Genomic DNA, 21,523 nt, shown 5'->3' on the forward strand with positions numbered 1-21,523 from the left:
TCTGGAAGATCTGTATCTTCCTTGGAATGATAAGGGAAGGGTGATGAGGGTTGTGGCTACAAAATTTAGAAATTTGGATCACTGTTGTTCTTTTAAAAGGTTTTGTTAGTCATCCACATAATATAAACACATACATATTCAGACTAAAACACCTTTCATGTTTACAATTGCAAAATTATATAAAGTTTAAAAAAAAGACCCTTTCCCTCCCACTGCCCTTTTTCATTTCACTTCCTGTGCAGAAATGTCCCCTCTCCAATGTTGATGTCTATCTTCGAGATCTTTTTCACCATTTCCTTTTTTTGACATGGTGATCAGTAGTTTGGATTGTATTTAACGCCATTAGAGTAGTTTTCTTAAAATCCATTCTATGACCATCTCCCTGGAGAAGGAAATGGCAGCCCACTCCAGTTCTTGCCTGGAGAATCCCATGGACTGTAGCCCACCAGGCTCTTCTCTCCATGGGGTTGCAAAGAGTCAGACACGACTGAGTAACTGAGTGCATGACTATCTAGGTTTGTGGGACAGGTTTGTCTAAGAAAGTGGGAGTGGCCACTCCGGACCTTGCTCCTATGCGGCTTGTCCTGTCTGGCGTCTCTCAGGGACATCAGGATTGCCATGTGCAGATTTCAAGAGCAGGACAGTGTAAATTCCATCCTATAATTTATCTCATTATTTCAAAAGCATCCTGCGAGGTAGTTCTGGTTCTTGCTCATTACATCTGTGTGTGTGTGTTTGAGAGTACGTCCTCTGTTCTACATGCTTGTACTTGAGTTTGAGAAATAGAATAATCAGGAGAGTCAGCAATAACAGAATCGGGACGTTAGCCACAGAGCCATGTGACAAAGAGAAGCAATTTTTCTTAAAGCAATTTCTGGGAGTGTTTACTACCTGAGGAAAAGAGATTGAGCAGTGAAAGCCTTTCAGTGTTAACAGTGTAATAGGCATAGAAGAATGTGACCCCAGAGCTCCTGGATGTGCTGGAGGAGGTGGGGGTCTTGGGAGCAGTGATCTGGATCGCCCCTGCTGGATTTTGCTTTCCAAGCTCTTCAGAGCAGATCCAGTATTTCAGTATTGTATTCAAAACTAACCCCAGACACACTAGAATAAGGATCAGATCAAGGTGCCTTCTTCTTTCTGTATCAATTATAGTCAATACTGAACAGTGCTTCTTCTGCAGAAATTTCATGCTCTCCAGTATAAGGTTTTCCTAAGTTTCAAGTCCATTTTTTTTTAATCTATATAAATTTTGTATCTATCATGGCCCTTTTGAAAAATCTGTTTTTCATAGTTGACAATATATCTAGCTAAAGCTACTCAGGCAAATGCAAGAAAACTATTTAAGAGTTACCAGTTGATAACTTTTATTCACATTTCATTCTAGAACTTTGGAAGAACAAATAAATACAACAGATTCCTGTGGTCTTGGATTGACCTGTATTTACTGTTTAAAAGGCACAGTAATTCTCTTTAAAAGGCACAAATTCTCTTGCTTTTGACATTGCTTCACTTCTTTTTTTTTTTTTTCCTTCAGGCAGAACAGCTAAAAGTAACACAGGATTTAACATTTGATTGATGGGAAGTGTAAAATGCAAATTTTCAAAAATTTTTTTTTATATTATATGAGGAAAGATGAAGAAATTTGACAGAAACTTTCAGGATATTCTGAGTCTTGGTTACAAGGAATGAATCCTTGCCCTGGAGGATGACCAGTGTATATTTCATGGCAGGGTTGTTTTCCCCTAAAATGATGCTTCTAGGTCATCTTCCTTCCTGTGGCTGGATTTCAACACATACAACCTAATTACATAAGTGAAGCATAATTGAGAAAGTGAATCAACTAAGGGAAGAAAATCCTAATGCATATTTATATTTCTGAACAAAATATAAGTGACGTTGAAACCATCCCATTTAAAATTTTCCATGCTTTCTGGCACTTCCCAGCATGATTCAGAAGTTGACAATATTTCTTAGAGTATTTTAGGTGAAAAACACACTTACTGGAGGAAATTAGTATTGGAATTGAAACATGCCACAATAATTTACAGCAGAAAAAAAATGGGTTTACTGAAGAGCACCCCCTTCCCCGTTCTTACCTTGTCACATGGGATCATCATGAAACAGAGGCGCAACTGTTGGTGAGGTTTGTAAAATGTGCAGTCCCTGGGTTGTGATAGAGAGACAGAATTTTCTTCTTTTTTAAAAAAAAAAATGTATTGGAGTACAGTTGATTTACAATGTTGTGTTAGTTTCAGGTGTACAGCAAAGTGAATCAGTTATACAGATACATATGTCCCCTCTTTCTTTAGCTTTTTTTCCCATTTGGTCATTACAGAGTATTGATTTGAGTTCCCCATGCTATACAGTAGGTCCTTATTATTGATCTATTTTATATATAGCAGTGTGTACATGCTGAGAGACAGCATTTTCTTAAGCTGTAGAATATGTATGGGTAAATATAGAATTTGCCAAACACTCAATTTCACCACACTCCTAGGGCCAGTGAGGTCCTGCACAGAGCAGGTATGGATGTCCTCCAGGGTCACCTCTTGCCCGGTCCTCCCAGCAGAGAGCCTGGACCACAGAGCCCCGTTTGACCTGAAGTGGGGCATCTCCACTTGAAGAGGCTTTCTCTGTGGGACATGGGACCACTTCTCTTCTTCTCTTCTGCCCAAATGACACACCCCCGACTCATTCAAACTTGCCAGCAACTTTGATCATGAGATTTCAGATGTATGTGAAGTAGATTTTTTCGGGGGGAGACAGTCCACCCTGTCCCAACCCAGTCACCACCACCACCACCACCACCAAATCTGGGATCTGAGTCACTGGAATCACCTGGGAAAACAGAGCTTAGACTGCCAGTAGGTCCACATGGAGCCTTGGGGAGAGGATGGGGATGTGAAAGTTACTTGTGTGCCCTGGTTGGTGCTCTGGGTTGCAGTGAATGGTGGGGGTTGTGGTTGCCTTTGTGTCACGCCTATTTTCATAGGAAGCACGGATGTGGGTGCATCTGCGTGAATCATAAGATGTGAAAAGGAAAGAAGCTCAACTTAAAAAGTGTTTGGCAAAATAACTAGAAAAGTCAATTAGCCCAGTGCTTCCTTTTTGAGTCTTCCTATTACAGTTTTCCCTCAAGACAGGAGAGGACCAGTCAGCCACTTCGGCTCCATTTCCTTCTTCTGTTTCCTGGTCTATAATTTGACTGGGGACCAACATCCCTCCAGCATCTCAGTTTGGCTACCTGGGAGATCTCGGCCCAGCTGCTGACTTAGGACAGACAGAACCCTTCTTCTCCAGCCTGGAGCTCCTCTGGGTTTCTCTTCAAACATCTCCCCAGGGGAAGACTGGGCTGGGAGGTTGGTCACGCTGGCTGGTCTGTTACCCTTGCAGCCAGGGCTGTTAACCAGATTTGAATGCTCTCCTGGTTCATTTAGAATTATTTCTTAGAGCAGAATTCCTTTACAAGCCCAGAAGAACTGCCCCAGAGACAGTTTTTCCTGATTTCAGAATATCTTGGTGTGCTTCATGCCCCCAGGAAATGCCCCAACTTCACTTAGAATCTAGCCAGACCCCTTGGAAGGAGAGGCAGAGTGGCCTCTTGTAATTCAGCATCATTAGGGAAAGAACAGCTCTTTACCCTTTATATGCTGTGAGAAGTAAGCTGTTATTATCTCTTTACTCTGGAGGTACAAATTATAGGCTTATCTATGCCTTAATCATACTGATGTTTACCAGTTTTTCCAAAGATTACTATCATAGTTGGTTATTAGTGGTACTGCTGCCTTTAAAACCCCAGGGAAGAAAGCAGAAGGGATCTTGCTTTTGCTCCTTACCCTCAGGGCTGTGCTGAAACGGTCTCTCAAAGTGAATTCACTCTTCAGCCCTCCTCCTGGCAGAGAAAACCCAACCCCAGACCTTCCCCTCCTGTGACTGGGTACAGTTCAAGTTTTTTTTTGGCGAAACATGGACATGATTAGCTGAGCAGCAGACCAAATATATTGTTGTTGGTGACTTTGTTTCCTCCTTAGGAAAAAGTGTGAATCTTTCAACCTCTCTCAATTGGTGGCTCAGATGGTAAAGAATCTGCCCACAGTGCAGGAGACGCTGTTTTGATCCCTGGGTCAGGAGGATCCCCTGGAGAAGGGAATGGCAACCCACTCCAATATTCTTGCCTGGAGAAGCCCATGGACAGAGGAGCCTGGAGGGCTGCAGTCAGACACAAAGTCGCAAAGAGTCGGACACAACTGTGCCACTAAGCACGCATGATATTGGGGGCGGTTTAGCCAAACAAGTATTAGTCATCTATTGGGCCAACATTAATTGGGTATTTATTGTGTCCCAAGCCTGGAGCACAGGCTAGAGATACAATTAGTTCAGAGTCTGCTGCCTGTTTTTACCATCCAAGATCTAAGAATGATTTTTACGTTTTGAAATGGTTGAATAAATATTAAAAGAATATTATTTCATCACATATGGAAATTATGTCAAATATAAATTTACATGGCCATAAAAAATGTTTTGTTGGAACCCGGTCCTATCCATTCATTGATGTGTTATCAATGAGTGGTTGCAGCCTCAACAAAGAGGGACTGTGATATCTATGTAACCTATAGTACTTACAGTCTGGCCCTTTGCAGAAGAGCTTTTGGACTATAGCATCCTCTCTGCTCTCCAGCTGCTGGCGAGAGACAGTCAGGGAAATGAGCAATTAAGATACAACATGGAAAGTGCCAGGAGAGAAATATATGTGAGAGCAGATGGGGGAAGGGTAATTATCCTTAGGGTTGGAAATTTGAGCTGGGGCTTTATATCTGGTAGTTGAAACCAGCGTCTGCAAGGGAAGTGATTCAGGAGAGATGAGCAGCATTTTGAAGAAGACAGACACAGAGCAAGCAGAGAGATGAGCATGGCCAGAGAAGGAGAGAGTGGGGTCGGCTGAGGTGAGGAAGGGACTTGGGGGCGGAGGAGCAAGCAGCTGACAGTGCCAGCTGCTTTATCAAGAGTAGGTGAAATCAAGCCAAAATGCATCACTGGATTTGGCAGTGTGGGGGTTGGCTGGATAGAAACGGATTGCAGAGAATGGCTGGGATAGGCAGAAGGGGCTCAGGATGTAAGTTTATAAATCATGTTTGAAAAAGAGCACAGTCAAATGAGGGTAGAATCTTGAGGTGGGGGTGTAGAATTGAGAAAAGTTGCCATTCACTTATTTTCATGGCAGAGTGAGGTTTGAGCAAATGTTGAGAAGACAGACTTAGAAGGAATCAGAAGGCAGATTGAAGATCCAGGGGGGTGGGACAGCTGGATGCTCTTGAGGTGCAGAGATGGAACTCAGCACTCAGGAGAGGGGTCTGTCTTGCATAGGAAGGGTCCTCCCAACCCTGAGATGGGCAGGCAGGGGAGGAGAGGGTGGACATGGCTGTAGATGCCTCATGCGCTGCTCTGGGAGAGTAAACAGAGGGACCTCCTTGCAAAAGATCTGTTGCTCAGGCAGTAGGTGGATGTGTGTTCAGTCTCTCAGTCATGTCCAACTCTTTGCGACCCCATGGACTGTAGCCCTCCAGGCTCCCCTGTCCATGGAATTCTCCAGGCAAGAATACTGGAGTGGGTTGCCGTTTCCTCCTCCAGGGGATCTTCCCAACCCAGGGATTGAATCTGCCTCTCCTGCATCTCCTGCTTGGTAGTAGGTCATGTGGTCCTCTGCTGAGGTGGAGAAGGCACTGTGTGGGGAGAGGAGTCTGTCGAGAGCATTATAAGTGATGGTCAGCTGCAGAGAGCTCTGGGGAGAGGAGGCTGAGCCAGGAGACAAGAGGAACCACAGGACACGGCTGACTGCCCTCCTGAGGCTGGGCCAGGGGTGCCCCAGTCTATAGGGCCAGGAGGCTGTATGTTTTTACCCATTAGGGCTGAGGAGTGAGTACAGAGGGGTGAAATAGTGAGGCTAGGCTAGGATGAGGCTTTATATCCAGAGTTGCTGGAACACCAGCAAGGACAAAGATCAACCTTGTCCTTCACCTTGAGAGGTGGAGAGTAATTACAGGATGGGATTGCTTTCTCAGAGACTGGGGAAGGAACCAAAGCCAGAAAGAAGCTGACCAATTGAGGAAGATTGCCCAATAGAGGGGCTTGAAGTCATAAGGAAGCAGAATAGGGTGCATTCATTGAAATGAAGTAGCTCAGTTGGTAAAGAATCTTCCTGCAATGCAGAAGACTCAGGTTCAATTTCTGGGTTGGGAAGATCCCCTGGAGAAGGAAATGGCAACCCACTCCAGTATTCTTGCCTGGAGGATCCCATGCACAGAGAAACTTGGCAGGCTGCAGTCCATGGGATCGCAAGAGTCGGACATGACTTAGTGACTAAACCACCACCACCTTTAAAATGGAGAAAGTGGATGAGTGAGAAGCCCTGGAGGCGGTGGTTGCCAGCAAAGCTGGGAGAGTGTCAGGGCTTGTGGTTGGACCAGTTTCTGGAAGGGAGAGGCCTGAGCTGAAGTGAAGGAGGGACAGCAGAGGGTAAGAGTTACACAAGTCAGGTCACGGTCAAGTCATCCACATGGACAAGAAGGGGGTGGCTGTGTGGGGCTGCAGAGATCCAGGAGCCAGGGAACCAGTCATCCGAGATTATTGGGAGCAGCTGAGGGGTCAGGAGGGGACATCCCTTGTGGTTTCATTCTGTATGTGAGCATGCACACGTGTGTGTGTGTGTGTGTGTGTGTGTGTGTGTGTTTTGTGCAACTTCACTCTCTCTCCAACTTGACTGTTTTCCACAAGAGTGGTTGTGTGATTTCTAAACACATGAGGCTTGGAACAATTACAGCAACTTTGGAGAGAGCTGAATATATCCCTAGGCTACTCTAAAATGAGGTTATTAAAGAGGCCAACTGAACTTGGACACTGGAAGTTTTCCTTGGAAGAGAAAGCAAAGGCGCCCGTGGTAATGGGAATGGTGACGAGAAGCAGTTCCCTTAACTTCAGAACCTAGAGATGGTTCATCAGAACTGGCACCCAGTCTTTGGGGACCTCCTGACTTCAGACTATTTTGCAACAAAGAACTTTCTCATCAAGGAGAGTGTGAATGTGATTCTTCTAAACGATGTTCCTACTTGGAACACAGGTAGGTGTCCTGACAGGGTTCCTCTGGGGTCAGGAAGAACCACAGAGATGAGTGCATTTCCAAACATGTCAAAAAGAGGTTTTCAAAACAAATCTCCAGTGATGGCTAAGATTATGTTTACTCTGATCCAAGCAGCATTCTAAGCACTTTCCCTCGGTTTTTAAACTCAATCTTCATAACAGCCCTATGGGGTGCAGGTACTCTCTTCATTTCAGAGGTGAGAAAACTAAGGCACCATTAACTAGTTTCCAGAGGCCATACAGATTAGAAGAGGGACCCAAGATTGTGGCTCCAGAGCCTGTTACAGGCTGAGCTTGAACTGGTAATTTATAAAATATTCCTGTCTATTCAATAAACTGAAACTACTTCTTTAGTTACTGTCTCAAACACCCAAGGTATGATACCAGAAATAAATATTTCTTTTAACACTAGTTTTAGATCAGAAATGGAGAAAAAAACTTCCCTAAAAACCCAAAGTAATTAGCTATTTTGTGACTCTTTTATTTATTGTTAATTAATAGAACAAAAAATATACAGAAACATATTAAAGATAAAATTTAATATTACCATACCAAAATCCATTTCTCTCTCCATTGTTTTAAGTGAAGCAATTTCTTGATAAGAATTATTTATGTAAAGAATCACATCTCAACCTTGAATTTTCTTGCTAGATCACAGGATAGTATATTTAGGAAGCCTAAGGTCTGAGCCGGAGAAGGCAATGGCACCCCACTCCAGTACTCTTGCATCGAAAATCCCATGGATGGAGGAGCCTGGTGGACTGCAGTCCATGGGGTTGCTATGAGTCGGACACAACTGAGCGACTTCACTTTCACTTTTCACTTTCATGCACTGGAGGAGGAAATGGCAACCCACTCCAGAATTCTTGCCTGGAGAATCCCAGTGATGGGGGAGCCTGGTGGGCTGCCGTCGATGGGGTTGCACAGAGTCGGACACGACTGAAGTGACTTAGCAGCAGCAACAGCAAGATCTGAGCATTTTTATATTCAGGTTAAAAATTCTAATTAACATCAATTCAAATATATCAAATTTAACTGATAGTCTCAGCTACAAAATACTACTGATGTTATGAGGATGAAGTCAAAGAGTTATACATTTTACTTATGCTGAGACAACAGCTTCTGTTTGGAATATTTACCCACAGTCTGTGTGATTTAAGAGAAATGAAAAGCAAAGTCAACAAAACTGAACTAGCCTATGTCAGGTCCAAAGATAAACAGGTTTTAATTAGATATTTCAATTAAAACTTCTAAAATATTGTTCTTACCCCATGAAATGAAACAATCAATACATGTATTGTTTACCCTTAAGGTAAATAAAATCATAATCTGCAAGTTTGCAGTAGACAGTTTATCCATTGGAGATGGAAGGGAAATTTGCATATACATATTTCAGCTTGCCACTAAGAAAAGTCCACTAATAGCCTCCTTCTCAGTACTGGCTTTGGTCCAGAGTGTGGGAAACAAATGGAAATCTACCAAGGTAGATCCTGAATCCTTAAAGAATTAATTCACAGAAGATAGACATCTATCTTTAAACCAGATGCTGTAACATTTGAGGTTTGCAGAGTTATTTATTAATATTTTATATATTGTGAAGGTCACTACAGTCCTCCCCTCTCCTACCCAGATGCAGCCATGCACACTTTAGGATAAAGGTCAGAGGAGAGCTGACCACCGCAGTCTCTTGTGTTACTGAAGAAAGATTTTGACTGCCTAGTCATAGTCAGGTAATATCCCTCGGGTCAGAGACACACTTGTGAGGACAAGCTTTGGCCAGGGATGGCTCCTGAAATCTGAGTTCTTGCAGAGGAGTATACTGAATCAGCCTTCAAGGGTCTAGCTCTGATTCTGGCTTTGAATGTAACTGTGGCCCATTGGTCAAGCTATGTCACTTCTCTGGGCTTCAGAGACTTCATTTCTGCATATGAACAGGTTGGGTTAAATCATACCCAGTATTTCCTAATTTTGAAATTGAGTTACCGTGTTTGTCCACTTCATATGTCTGTGATGCCAGGTTTTCCATCCATCCATGATTTGAAGGACAGAATTGGAGTTGCACTCAACTGAAATTAAACCAATTCTAACCCATGCTTCCAGTTACAAGGAAACTCTGTGTGTCTGTGTGCTCAGGCACTCAGTTGTGTTCGACTCTTTGTGACCCCGTGGATTGTAGCCTCTCTGTCCATGGGATTATCCCAGCAAGAATACTGGAATGGGTTGCCATTTCCTTCTCCAGGAGATCTTCCTGACCCAGGAATTGAATCCTGAGTCTCCTGGGTCTCCTGCATTGTTAGGTGGATTCTTTACCATCTGGGAAGCCCAAGGGAACTCTAGGATACCTGTATTATATATTTAAAAATGTATTGGACTCATTCCTTTATTTCTTTTATTGAAATAATAATATCCACAGATCTTTTTTTCCTCGAGCCCTGTTGCGTGGAAACTTAGATAATATAATCCTTTTTTTAAAAAAAATTTGCATACTGTGTATTTTATAATGTATAACAAGTTTGCAGCTTTTGAGGAATATTCTGTGAATATGCCTATGGTAGATTTGTGCTCCAGGGCTGGTGATTGAAAGAGCAGAAGAATCTCCTTTCTACAAAGGAAGAAAAAAATCATTAAAATAATTAATTGATGGATTGATTTCTGAACAGAGCAAGAGGTCAGAAAAATGGCCAGCATTTTTTTAATTCTCCTGTTTTATCTGGAAATAGAAGAGAATATCCACTCCTGAATCTTAGTCTTTTTGGTCTGGCACAGGCATTTGTAACTATATCATTCATGATTGTTTAACTCAAGTAAACATTTGATGACCAGGCCAACAAGATAGAGGGGGAGGCTGCTGCAATTTACTGAGGCTAAAATAAGCCCTTGTAAAGAATTTTCACTCTTCTACTTCTGGCAGGCTGTGTGTGTGTGTGTGTGTGTGTGTGTGTATTTTGAAAGGGGTGGGGCAAAACCCACTGTTATGAAATAAAGGCCCACATTTTTAAACCTTTTCATTTCTAGTCTCGGAATACACGTTTCAGTTTGTCTTTGGTATCTCCAGGTATTACTCTAACTTTTGAAAGAACTGTACTGGAGACATTTTGTGTTTTAACAGCACTGTTTCACCCAGATGGAGTCAGTCTTATCATCTTTTAGATCCCAGCGACAGTTACTCTTCTCTTTCTCACTCCCTCTCATTTAGCAAAGATTTATTGAGTTCCTACTATGTATCAGCAATTGAAGTCAGATTAGGATTCCTGTCCTCAGAGAGTACATGGCTGATTGGGGTCACAGACAGAAGGTTCTCTGTTCTGTGGTTTTATCTGAGATTTCTTAAGAAGACAGAATTAGCAGAATTCAGGGCAAGAGGACAGACTGCCTAGGTGATCATCGGGTTTTAGCTTAACTGATTTGAGGGGATTGTCATTAGCTGAAATGAGGATAGTAGGTTGAGAAGCAAATCCACATTATGTCAGGACCTTCTAGAAAAGGGAGGGCTTCCCTCACCACCAAATAGTGAGAAGTGACACTTCATGTTAAAGTTTGCCTTTGTGTCTTGTTCTGTTCCCAGGGAGTGTAGGCATCAGCATTGAAGGGGCAGCATGAATGTGCGCTTGGCATCCAGGCTGGTGACACAGATTTCATTGAGTGGAGACGAAGGTGTAGAGGGTGACGATGTTGTAAAACAAACGCTGCAAACTTCCTTTTGTGTGCTCTCCGAGGTGCAGTCACTTAGGGTCTTCACTATGATCATGTCTTCGTGGGTGCCATTCTCTACTTTGAGGATGCAGAGAATTAGATCATCCATGTTTAGATATTAGCCAGTCTCTAGTGTCAGGGATTTCCATATCATGAGAAGTTTCTGAATAATTTGTTGTCTTTATTTCATTTCTTGCACAGAAGATTTTTTTGCCAGTGCTCATGATGAATCTGTTTTTGAACCACTGAGCTTTAAACTGTCATGACCAGCCTACCATTCTCAACTTGGTTCTGGGGGTGAAGTGAAGTGAAGTGAAGTGAAGTCGCTCCTTCGTGTCTGACTCTTTGCGACCCATGGACTATAGCCTACCAGGCTTCTGCATCCCTGGGATTCTCCAGGCAAGAGTACTGGAATGGGTTGCCATTTCCTTCTCCAGGGGATCTTCCTGACCCAGGGATTGAACTCAGGTCTCCTGCGTTGCAGGCAGACGCTTTATCCTCTGAGCCACCAGGGTTCTGGGGGTAGGGGTATATCAAAATATAATAATCAACAATAGAAAAATCAACTCATCTCTAATAGATATAAGTGCATTTTTGTAGAATATCTCTTTGTATTATTTGTTCTGATGGGCAACATTGCAAATTTGTATTCTTAAAAATCCCCAAATGTAATCAGGACACTGTATTGATAGCTCCCAGAGGCCTAGATTTAGGGTATCAGAATGATCACTTTCTTCTGCAAACTTAGTGATTTCTGTAATTGAATATGTATTGTCTTTCAGTCTCTATGGGCTTCCCTCATAGCTCAATTGGTAAAGAATACACCTGCAATACAGGAGATCCCGGTTCGATTCCTGGGTTGGGAAGATCCCTGGAGAAGGGAAAGGCTACCCACTCCAGTATAGTGGCCTGGAGAATTCCATGGATTATACAGTCCATGGGGTCGCAAAGAGTCAGACACAACTGAGTGACTTTCACTTCAATCTTTATATCTCTATTTAAGTTTTGTATTTTTGCACTTCTTTTGTTTTTCTGATTTTTGTTTTACTTTAAGCTTCATATATATTTGAGTCCAACAAAACCCATTCAACATACATAGAAATAACTTATGGTTATTTCTTCAAGATTCATGTTAACAAGATTCAACAATGGAAGAGTGACTTTTAAAGTGATTACCTCTACTCTTACATCTAAGTTCCCATAACTGTTGGGCGTTTAACTGTAGAGCATCTTAGGAAAATGTGAAAGAAGAATTAATGCATTTTATTACATTCTAGCAAAGATGACCTTAACAGAAAATATCTTGGGCCACTGTCTTATTTGGTTAACCCTCGTTGTTATAACCACACTCTGGTCTTCCCCAAGTTCCTCCAGGGGAATTAAGTAGTAAAACTGGGGATACTTTATGCTGTTACTCTTGCTAAGTCACTTCAGTCATGTCCGACTCTGTGTGACCCCATAGACGGCAGCCCACCAGGCTCCCCCATCCCTGCGATTCTCCAGACAAGAACACTGGAGTGGGTTGCCATTTCCTTCTCCAATGCATAAAAGTGAAGAGTGAAAGTGAAGTCTCTCAGTCGTGTCCAGTCCTCAGCGACCCCATGGACTGCAGCCTACCAGGCTCCTCCATCCATGGGATTTTCCAGGCAAGAGTACTGGAGTGGGGTGCCATTGCCTTCTCTGGCTACTTTATGAGGTTGACTCTAATCTACTCTAATCTGTTCTTCTTAAATAGAGTTAAAGGAGACCAAAAGTCACCATTCTGCTGATGGTACACACTGACTTTTCAGAATGACACAGGTTATATTTACAGAGTTCAGTTTTGTGGAAACTCAGAGAGAGAGGAAGAGAAAAAGAATCTTGGCCAGGAGAATATTTAAATTTAATTGAGAAATCTTGGACATTTTCACAATCAAGATAGCCTTTTTTGGCCAATTATCTGCTGAGAGTTCTTTAGCTTTCCCAAGGGTCTCTGTGACTGAACCACACACAGGCCTTTAGATGGTGTCATAATTAGGATTTTGCGTATCTTGGGACAGCTCAGGATGGGACAGCTTACCAGATAGCATGCACACCACTCACAGTGTTGCCTGCATATAAGGTTCCTCACACCTCTCTCTCCTGGGATGGGGGCAAATGCAAAGGGCTGTTTTATTGGCACTCCTAGAGATGAAATAGGGTTGGTGACACACAAGGATATTAAAAATGGCAACTAATTATATCACTTTGCCCAAATCATAGTTTCTGGGTCTTAATTTACTCATATTTTCAGTGAGGGTATTGTAGTTTATATACCAGGTCTGTCTTGGTTTGTTTGAACTGCTATAACAAAATACCACAGCCTGAGTGGCTTAAACAATAAATGTTTATTTCTTATAGTTTTGAAGGTTGTGGGAAGTCCAAAGTCAAGGTGCTGGCTTACTCAGTCTGGTGAGGGCTCTCTTCTCCCTGTTATTATCCCACACGGCCTTTCTTTGGTGTACACACACACACATTTGCACACAGAAAACTCACATCTCTTTCCCTTTGTATAAGGGCATTAGTCACTCTCAGGAATTATAACTCTAATTACCTCTCAAAGATCCCACCTCCAAATACCATCATGTTACAGATTAGTGCTTCAACATGAGGATTTTTGGAGGTACGTTCAGTCAATAGAGTGATCTCTTTCAGTTGGTCATTATGTGACTAGAAGATACAAACATCCATTGGAAATTTACCATGAATAGGCTTGTAGCACTGAAGGTTTGCAATTGGACAGATTTAGGCTTCAGTCTCAGAGCTTATATCATCATAACATTGGACAACTGGCTAAATCTCTCTAGGTCTCAGTTTTCTTAACAGGGAATCGAACTATTCAATAATATATCTATTTGTAGAGTTGCAGTCAAGATTACACAAGAAATGAAATGATTAGACTGGTGGTTTGGTAGTTAATATCAACATTTGTTTATATTTGACCATAAAATTTGCAAGTCTCTGTTAATTGTAACTTACCATTTGTCTATGGCCTTCCCTGGTAGCTCATCTGGTAAAGAATCCACCTGCAATGCAGGAGACCCTGGTTCAATTCCTGTGGCAGGAAGATCCCATGGAGAAGGGATAGGCTACCCACTCCAGTATTCTTGGGCTTCCCTGGTGACTTGGACAGTAAAGAATCTGCCTGCAATGCAGGAGAGCTGGGTTTGATCCCTGGGTTGGGAAGATCCCTGGAGGAAGGCATGGCAACCCACTTCAGTATTCTTGCCTGGAGAATCCCCATGGACAGAGGAGCCTGATGGGCTACAGTCCATGGGATCGTAGAGAGTCAGACATGACTGAGCAAGTAGGCACAGCACAGCATATTTGTCTATAATGAAATAAACATAGATAAATAGTGTATACGTCTATGTGTTCACATAGATGCACACGTTAGTCTGTGTACCTTGAGAGTCTTCCCATTATTTCTTAGCTCATTTTCTACTACCATATAAGAATTTCAACCAGCACATCACTTCCAAATTTGGGATATATCTTACTTTCATAAGCACCGTCCCCTTATTTCAATGAACCCAGAAACTGTTTAAACCTTTTCTGTTGATAAAGATTATTTCATAACAAAAATGTTCCTTTGTACATCAATAAAGGGATGCTCTAATTAAATGCTGCTACTGCTGCTAAGTCACTTCAGTTGTGTCCGACTCTGTGCGACCCCACAGGTGGCAGCCCACCAGGCTTCCCTGTCCCCGGGACTCTCCAGGCAAGAACACTGGAGTGGGTTGCCATTTCCTTCTCCAATGCACAAAAGTGAAAAGTCAAAGTGAAGTCGCTCAGTCATGTCCGACTCTAGCGACCCCATGGACTGCAGCCTACCAGGCTCCTCCATCCATGGGATTTTCTAGGCAAAAGTACTGGAGTGGGGTGCCATTGCCTTCTCTGTAATTAAATGCTACTGGCACGAAAATTATGAAATAAAAAATAAACCAACCACACACACAGGGACACCTACACACATATTCTCCTCAAGTCTCAAAACTCCCAAGTTCCCATGAATCACACCTTGTTGACATCTTTGCCATTAATAATGTAGCAAGGACCATAAAATATTTAATATTTACATTTTCTAGAAATGTTCATTGCTTTTCACTTCAGAGTTAGTGACTCAGATGAAGTAAATCTAAGCTTGTTTTCCTATGACCCAAAATGTCAAGATGACAAATTCATTTTAAGGCTTATCTTGAGATGTGAGCTAGAGAGTGGCTATGGATGATGTGAAGTGATCAGTTATGAAACAAGAGGGGACCAATCATCAGGAGGATTCTCAACACATGAACTAGAATGAAATGAATCCTTACCTCTGGATTTCAATGGTCATAGTAGTCAAATTTTCTCATGAACATTCATAAACACAAATGGTATTTGCCAAAGCTTCAAATAATCTAAAGGAGAAAGAGGGAAAGTGTACATTACAAAGGACAGTCTTGGGGTGAGACGGGGTACCTCATATTTTGGTAAAATGAGAGCCTCTAGAGGGCAAGGAGCAATTCCAGACATTTATGGAGAATATGGGCTTCCCTGATAGCTCAGTTGGTAAAGAATCAGCCTGCAAAGCAGGAGACCCTGGTTTGATTTCTGGGTCAGGAAGATCTGCTGGAGAAGGGATATATACCCACCCCAGTATTCTTGGGCTTCCTTTGTGGATCAGCTGGTAAAGAATCTACTACCTGCAATGCAGGAGACCTGAGTTTGATCCCTGAATTGGGAAGATCCCCTGGAGAAGGGAAAGGCTACCCACTCCAATATTCTGGCCTGGAGAATTCCATGGACTGTATAGACCATGGGGTCACAAAGAGTTGGACATGACTGAGCGACTTTCACTTTTCACTATGGAGAATAAAGCCAAGTCGAAACATCTGTCACAACTTAAATGCAATTAAGAAGCAGCACATGCAGGGGAAAACTTAAGAGGACTTGTCTTCATGAGAACTTCAAGTAGTTTTCCTTCTCTAAATTTAGTTCAGAATGTACTATAAAGACCTGTGGGATTTATTTCTGCTTGTTGGGTAGATTTATGTATTTAGGAAAAGGCTACAGGAATATATTCCCAGAAAATGATTTACGCTCAAGTAACTGATTTGATTTCTGGTCTTTCAAAGGAAATCGACAAAAAAGACTAGGATCCTATGAAATGAGTGGATTTCCCTGGTGAAACCAGCCCCCCTCCCCATTGCTGCCCTTATCCAGAATGAACCTGTTGCAGACTGTAATGGTCTTGTGATTATTGTGAATGAATGCCCCTCACCACCCTTGTGACTTAGCTGGTAAAGAATCCACCTGCAATGTGGGAGACCTAGGTTCCATCCCCAGGTTGGGAAGATTCCCTGGAGAAGGAAAAGGCTATCCATTCCAGTATTCTGGCCTAGAGAATTCCATGGATTATAGAGTCCATAGAATTCCATGGACTATAGAGTCCATGTGACTATAGAGTCGCAAAGAGACACCACTGAACGACTTTCACTGCACCACAAAGATTCACTATTGATTTTTAATTAATAATAATGTCTTATATTTAGATAGTTACCACCCCCAAGGAAATCTGAGTGCTTTATAGTTGATTAATTTCAATCTGTCTTCATAGCATCTGGTGGAATATACAGATTAGGTATTCCAATCACATTTTTAAGGAGGAAAAACAGAATCAGAAAAGTTAAATTATTACCCGTGGAGATTTCAGAAATCTAATGTTAAAGTTATCAGTTAAAATCTGGTAGTCTTGACTTATAATTCTGACTGTTTCCCCAAAACATCTGGTCATTTGGGTCAACTCTAATTATTCCTTAGGGAAAAAAGAATCAAACAATTGAATTGCTATGATTGACAAAAGTTTACATTTCTTCTTATTATTTTAGTGGTATATAATAATTGGGTTCAAGATATTTTTGTTTATTAGACCATATGCATTTTTTAGTGGCCTATGTTAGTGTCTTTGGAATGCTTTAAGTCATATGTGTTAGAAGTTTATCTCCTGGTAAGGATAGATGTTGCAAAGAGTCCTTCATAACATAGCAACTAAACCACAACTGAATGGGATAGATATAAAATTTTAATTCTGATATTAGATAGGTATGATTTTTCAAAGATGAGGTATTTCCATCACCTACCAGCAGCGTCTTCAGTTCAGTTCAGTTGCTTAGTCGTGTCCGACTCTTTGCGACCCCATGAATTGCAGCACACCTGGCCTTCCTGTCCATCACCAACTCCGGGAGTTCACTCAAACTCACGTCCATCGAGTCAGTGATGCCATCCAGCCATCTCATCCTCTGTCCTCCCCTTCTCCTCCTGCCCCCAATCCCTCCCAGCATCAGAGTCTTTTCCAAGGAGTCAACTCTTCGCATCAGGTGGCCAAAGTATTGGAGTTTCAGCTTTAGCATCATTCCTTCCAAAGAAATCCCAGGGCTGATCTCCTTCAGAATGGACTGGTTGGATCTCCTTGCAGTCCAAGGGACTCTCAAGAGTCTTCTCCAACACCACAGTTCAAAAGCATCAATTCTTCTGCGCTCAGCTTTCTTCACAGTCCAACTCTCACATCCATACATGACCACTGGAAAAACCATAGCCTTGACTAGATGGACCTTTGTTGGCAAAGTAATGTCTCTGCTTTTGAATATCTACCTGCTATCTAGGTTGGGCATAACTTTCCTTCCAAGGAGTAAGCATCTTTTAATTTCACGGCTGCAGTCGCCATCTGCAGTGATTTTGGAGCCCCCCAAAATAAAGTCTGACACTTGTTTCCACTGTTTCCCCATCTATTTCCCATGAAGTGATGGGACCAGATGCCATGATCTTAGTTTTCTGAATGTTGAACTTTAAGCCAACTTTTTCACTCTCCTCTTTCACTTTTATCAAGAGGCTTTTTAGTTCCTCTTCACTTTCTGCCATAAGGGTGGTGTCATCTGCATATCTGAGGTTTTTGATATTTCTCCCAGCAATCTTGATTCCAGCTTGTGCTTCTTCCAGCCCAGCGTTTCTCATGACGTACTCTGCATATAAGTTAAATAAGCAGGGTGACAATATACAGCCTTGATGTTCTCCTTTTCCTATTTGGAACCAGTCTGTTGTTCCATGTCCAGTTCTAACTGTTGCTTCCTGACCTGCATATAGGTTTCTCAAGAGGCAGGTCAGGTGGTCTGGTATTCCCATCTCTTTCAGAATTTTCCACAGTTTATTGTGATCCACACAGTCAAAGGCTTTGGCATAGTCAATAAAGCAGAAATAGATGTCTTATTTGACCAAAAAAAAAAATCTCCCCCCAAAAAACTTGTTCCAAACACTAAACTCATTGTCTGTATGGGAGGTTATCATTCTTTCAGTCACCCATTCTTCTAGCCTTAAAAATGGGAGACTGATTTTCCCCCTTCTTGCATTTACACTTTCTTTCAGTTTTTCCTCTGACAAGTTTCTTTGTTTCTCTGTGTTCTCCTACTGCTGACACTCTGCTCCTCACATAAATGTGGTAAACTCCTTATTTATCCCCCTTCTTCTGTTGTCTGTTCCTCAACCCATCTTAGATCAATTTCCCAATAAATTTCCCGTTATTTTTGAAGTTATCAATTATTTGGGTACACAAAAGCATATAGAATAATACATTGAACATTCACATCCCCACCACCAAGCTTAAAAAAATATACTAAAGATACAATAGAAAGCCCTCTTTTAAGCCTGTCTCCAATGTTATCCCCCTCAATGTAATGGACATTGAGATTGTTTGTGAGTTTTTTTTGTAAATACACACAAATGTATAAAACATTTTTTACATGCTTCCTTTTTCTTATTTATCACATGAGTTTTCTAGGACATGCACCCAAGATTCTAAATGCTGGGAGGTGGTAGGATCTTCTCATTTTCAAATTTTGGTTAGATGTGATTGTGTCAACTGATGCATCCTCCTTACGTGCCATATTCCTTTTTCAGAAAGACTTCATTGGCCTCACCTCCAACTTTCAATGGAATTTCACATTCCTCTAAGAGATACTCCTTCTCGCTTTTCTATCTGAAGGGACCTCTCCACCGGGGACTTGTTGTGATGGGTCACAGATTCAAAAGCTTTTAGATTATGTGGTGAAATGTAAATGTGTGAAAAATGCAGGGTGTGCCAGGATCTCGGGTGGACAGGAGCCGTGTATCGGGGCACCGCATCTACAGATGGCCAGTTTGCTGTCCCCGAGGTTCCTGTGTTATCTTGCTTACTTTCCTGAGAGTCTGTCTCAGAAATGTGTGGTCATCCGTTCACTGTATAGCATCAGAGAGCCTCTGGAGCTTGCCTGCCTGGGTCTGAATCCCTGCTTCACTGTTGCCACTAGTGTGCTCTTGAGCAATTGATTTGTAAAATGGAGAACATGCTGGTGCTTGCTTCATAAGGGTGTGGTGAAAACTGAATGACATGATATAAGTAAAGCTCTCAAAAGAAAGAAAGTGAAAATAAAAGTCACTCCATTGTGTCTGACTCTTTGTGACCCTGTGGACTATGCAGTCCATGGAATTCTCCAGGCCAGAATACTGGAGTGGGTAACCTCTCCCTTCTCCAGGGGATCTTCCCAATCCAGGGATCGAACCCAGGTCTCCTGCTTTGCAGGCGGATTCTTTACCAGCTGAGCCACAAAGGAAGCCCAAAAGCTCTCAAGTAGATGCTTAATAAATGTTTGTTGAATTGTTGAGGGGAGGAAAAGTAGCAGAAGGTTTGCTCATACCTCCTTTGTGTCATCATTTGACAAGCTGCGGAGATGGCAGTGAGCTTGACCTCTGTTTCACAAATCAAGTTGACGACACAGACCAAGCCCCTAACACGTTGTTTGGCTCACAGTGGGCACTCGTGAAATATATGCCGGTTGTATAAATGAACCTGATGGTTTCCTAGTGTTAGTCTTAGTCTCTCAGTGGTGTCCGACTCTTTGCAACTCAATGGACTCCATGTAGCCCACCAGGCTCCTCTGTCCATGAAATTCTCCAGGCAAGAATACTGGAGTTGGGTTGCCATTCCCTTGTCCAGAGGATCTTCCTGACCCAGGGGTCAAACCCAGGTCTCCTGCATTGCAGGCAGATTCTTTATTGTCTGAGCCACCAGGGAAGCCCTGATGGTTCTCCTAAGGCAGCATAATAAATACCTAAGCATACCCTGTGCCAAAATGAAGCAAGTAGTTTGTACCCAAGATGACCTTACTGTCTGCATGGCAGTAGATTCTTATTTTTGAATATTGACTACACCTGTGTAATACAGATCGTAGCTTGCCATTAGACATAATATTTGAGTAGTCAGAATACCAATTTGTTTGATGATGCTGAATAACAGATAATTGACTATTTCCTTAATGTCTTACTTGGATACAAAATAACATTCTCACCTTTTTGATGATGACCAGTCTTTTCCCCAACCCCTCAAATTTCAGGTCTCATTGTCCATGAAGGAGCTGCAGTTTACAGAGTGTTTAAGCGCTGGCGAGCTGTCAACTTACACTGGGATGTATTAAATTATGACAAAGCCACAGACATCGAAGAAAGTAGCCGGGGAGAGTCTTCCACAAGCAGGACTTTATGGTTGCCGTTGACGGCTCTGCGCAACAGGAACTTGGTCCACCCAACCCAGTTGACCTCCCCAAGGTTTCAGTGTGGCTACGTGTTATTACATCTGTTCAATCGAATGAGGGCCCATGAAGATTTGTCAGAAGATAACAGCTCGGGGGAGGTTGTGATGAGAGTGACTTCAGTGTGACAAAGCTGAGAAGGTGCGGTGTGGACCACCCTGCACATTTTGGAATGTAATTGCAATGAATGGCAAAACCATAGCACTTCTAAAAACACACATCTATGAACTTTTTAAAATTTATGCTTTTTATATGAACATTTGAATTGCAAATACATTTTTCTGAAAAAAGAGTCCTCCTGTTCTTTGCTTTCTAATTTATCACATCTTTTATAAGTTGGTACTTGAAATCATTATATGTATTATTTAACTCTACTTGGTTAAAAGAATGATAAAAGTTATACTTAAGGTCAAAACTATTTTTTCTTGCTTGTTTTAAATATATTTTTATCAAACGTTTTGCTCCATGTGTAATTTTTCAGGCATGCTATGAATGGGGAAGCATTTAGAATGCTGTGGGAAATTTCCAAAGTGCCCATCAAGGACAAAGCAAAACATCCTCTGTGATGCTCACACTGGTCCTCCTCATGGCGTCCAGCTGGTTGTCAATCTAAGCGTGACTTTTTTGTGTGGGATCAGTTAAGCTGTCACCAGGAATGCAAGTCCTAGGAATTATGGCTTGTTTTCTAACTTCTGAAATAGTTCAGAGAGCTTATAAAAAGATACAGATGATTGGAATAAAAATAGTCTTACAGACATACTTCAAAGATACTACAGGTTCCCCTCCAGACCTGCAATAAAGCTGATATCACAACAAAGCAAATCACTTGAATTTTTTGGTTTCCCGAGCATATAAAAGATGTTTACACTGTACTGCAGTATGTTAAGTGTGCAATAGCATTAGTTCTTAAAAAAAAAAAAACCCAGTGTACTTACTTTAAAAATCTAAATAGTGCTAGCCATCATCTGAGCCTTCAAGCTATAATAATAATATCAAAGATCACTGGTCCCAGATCAACCATAATAAGTATAATAATGGGAAATCTGAAATATTTCAAGAATCACCAAAATATGACACAG

At 41.9% G+C, this 21,523-nt stretch overlaps 1 protein-coding gene across 1 annotated transcript in view; it reads left to right on the forward strand.

The window, feature by feature from the left end:
- The window catches only part of MARCHF11 (membrane associated ring-CH-type finger 11), a 117,037-nt gene extending 96,138 nt beyond the window's left edge, over positions 1 to 20,899 (forward strand). Inside the window, exon 4 of the mRNA XM_025270689.2 lies at positions 20,250 to 20,899. Within this exon, the coding sequence (XP_025126474.1) occupies positions 20,250 to 20,572 (323 nt within the window). The 3' untranslated portion in view covers positions 20,573 to 20,899. The remainder of the gene's footprint in view (positions 1 to 20,249) is intronic.
- Positions 20,900 to 21,523: the final 624 nt, after the last annotated feature.

The sequence above is a fragment of the Bubalus bubalis genome, chromosome 19 (genome assembly GCF_019923935.1).
Source record: "Bubalus bubalis isolate 160015118507 breed Murrah chromosome 19, NDDB_SH_1, whole genome shotgun sequence".
Lineage (NCBI taxonomy): Eukaryota > Metazoa > Chordata > Mammalia > Artiodactyla > Bovidae > Bubalus > Bubalus bubalis.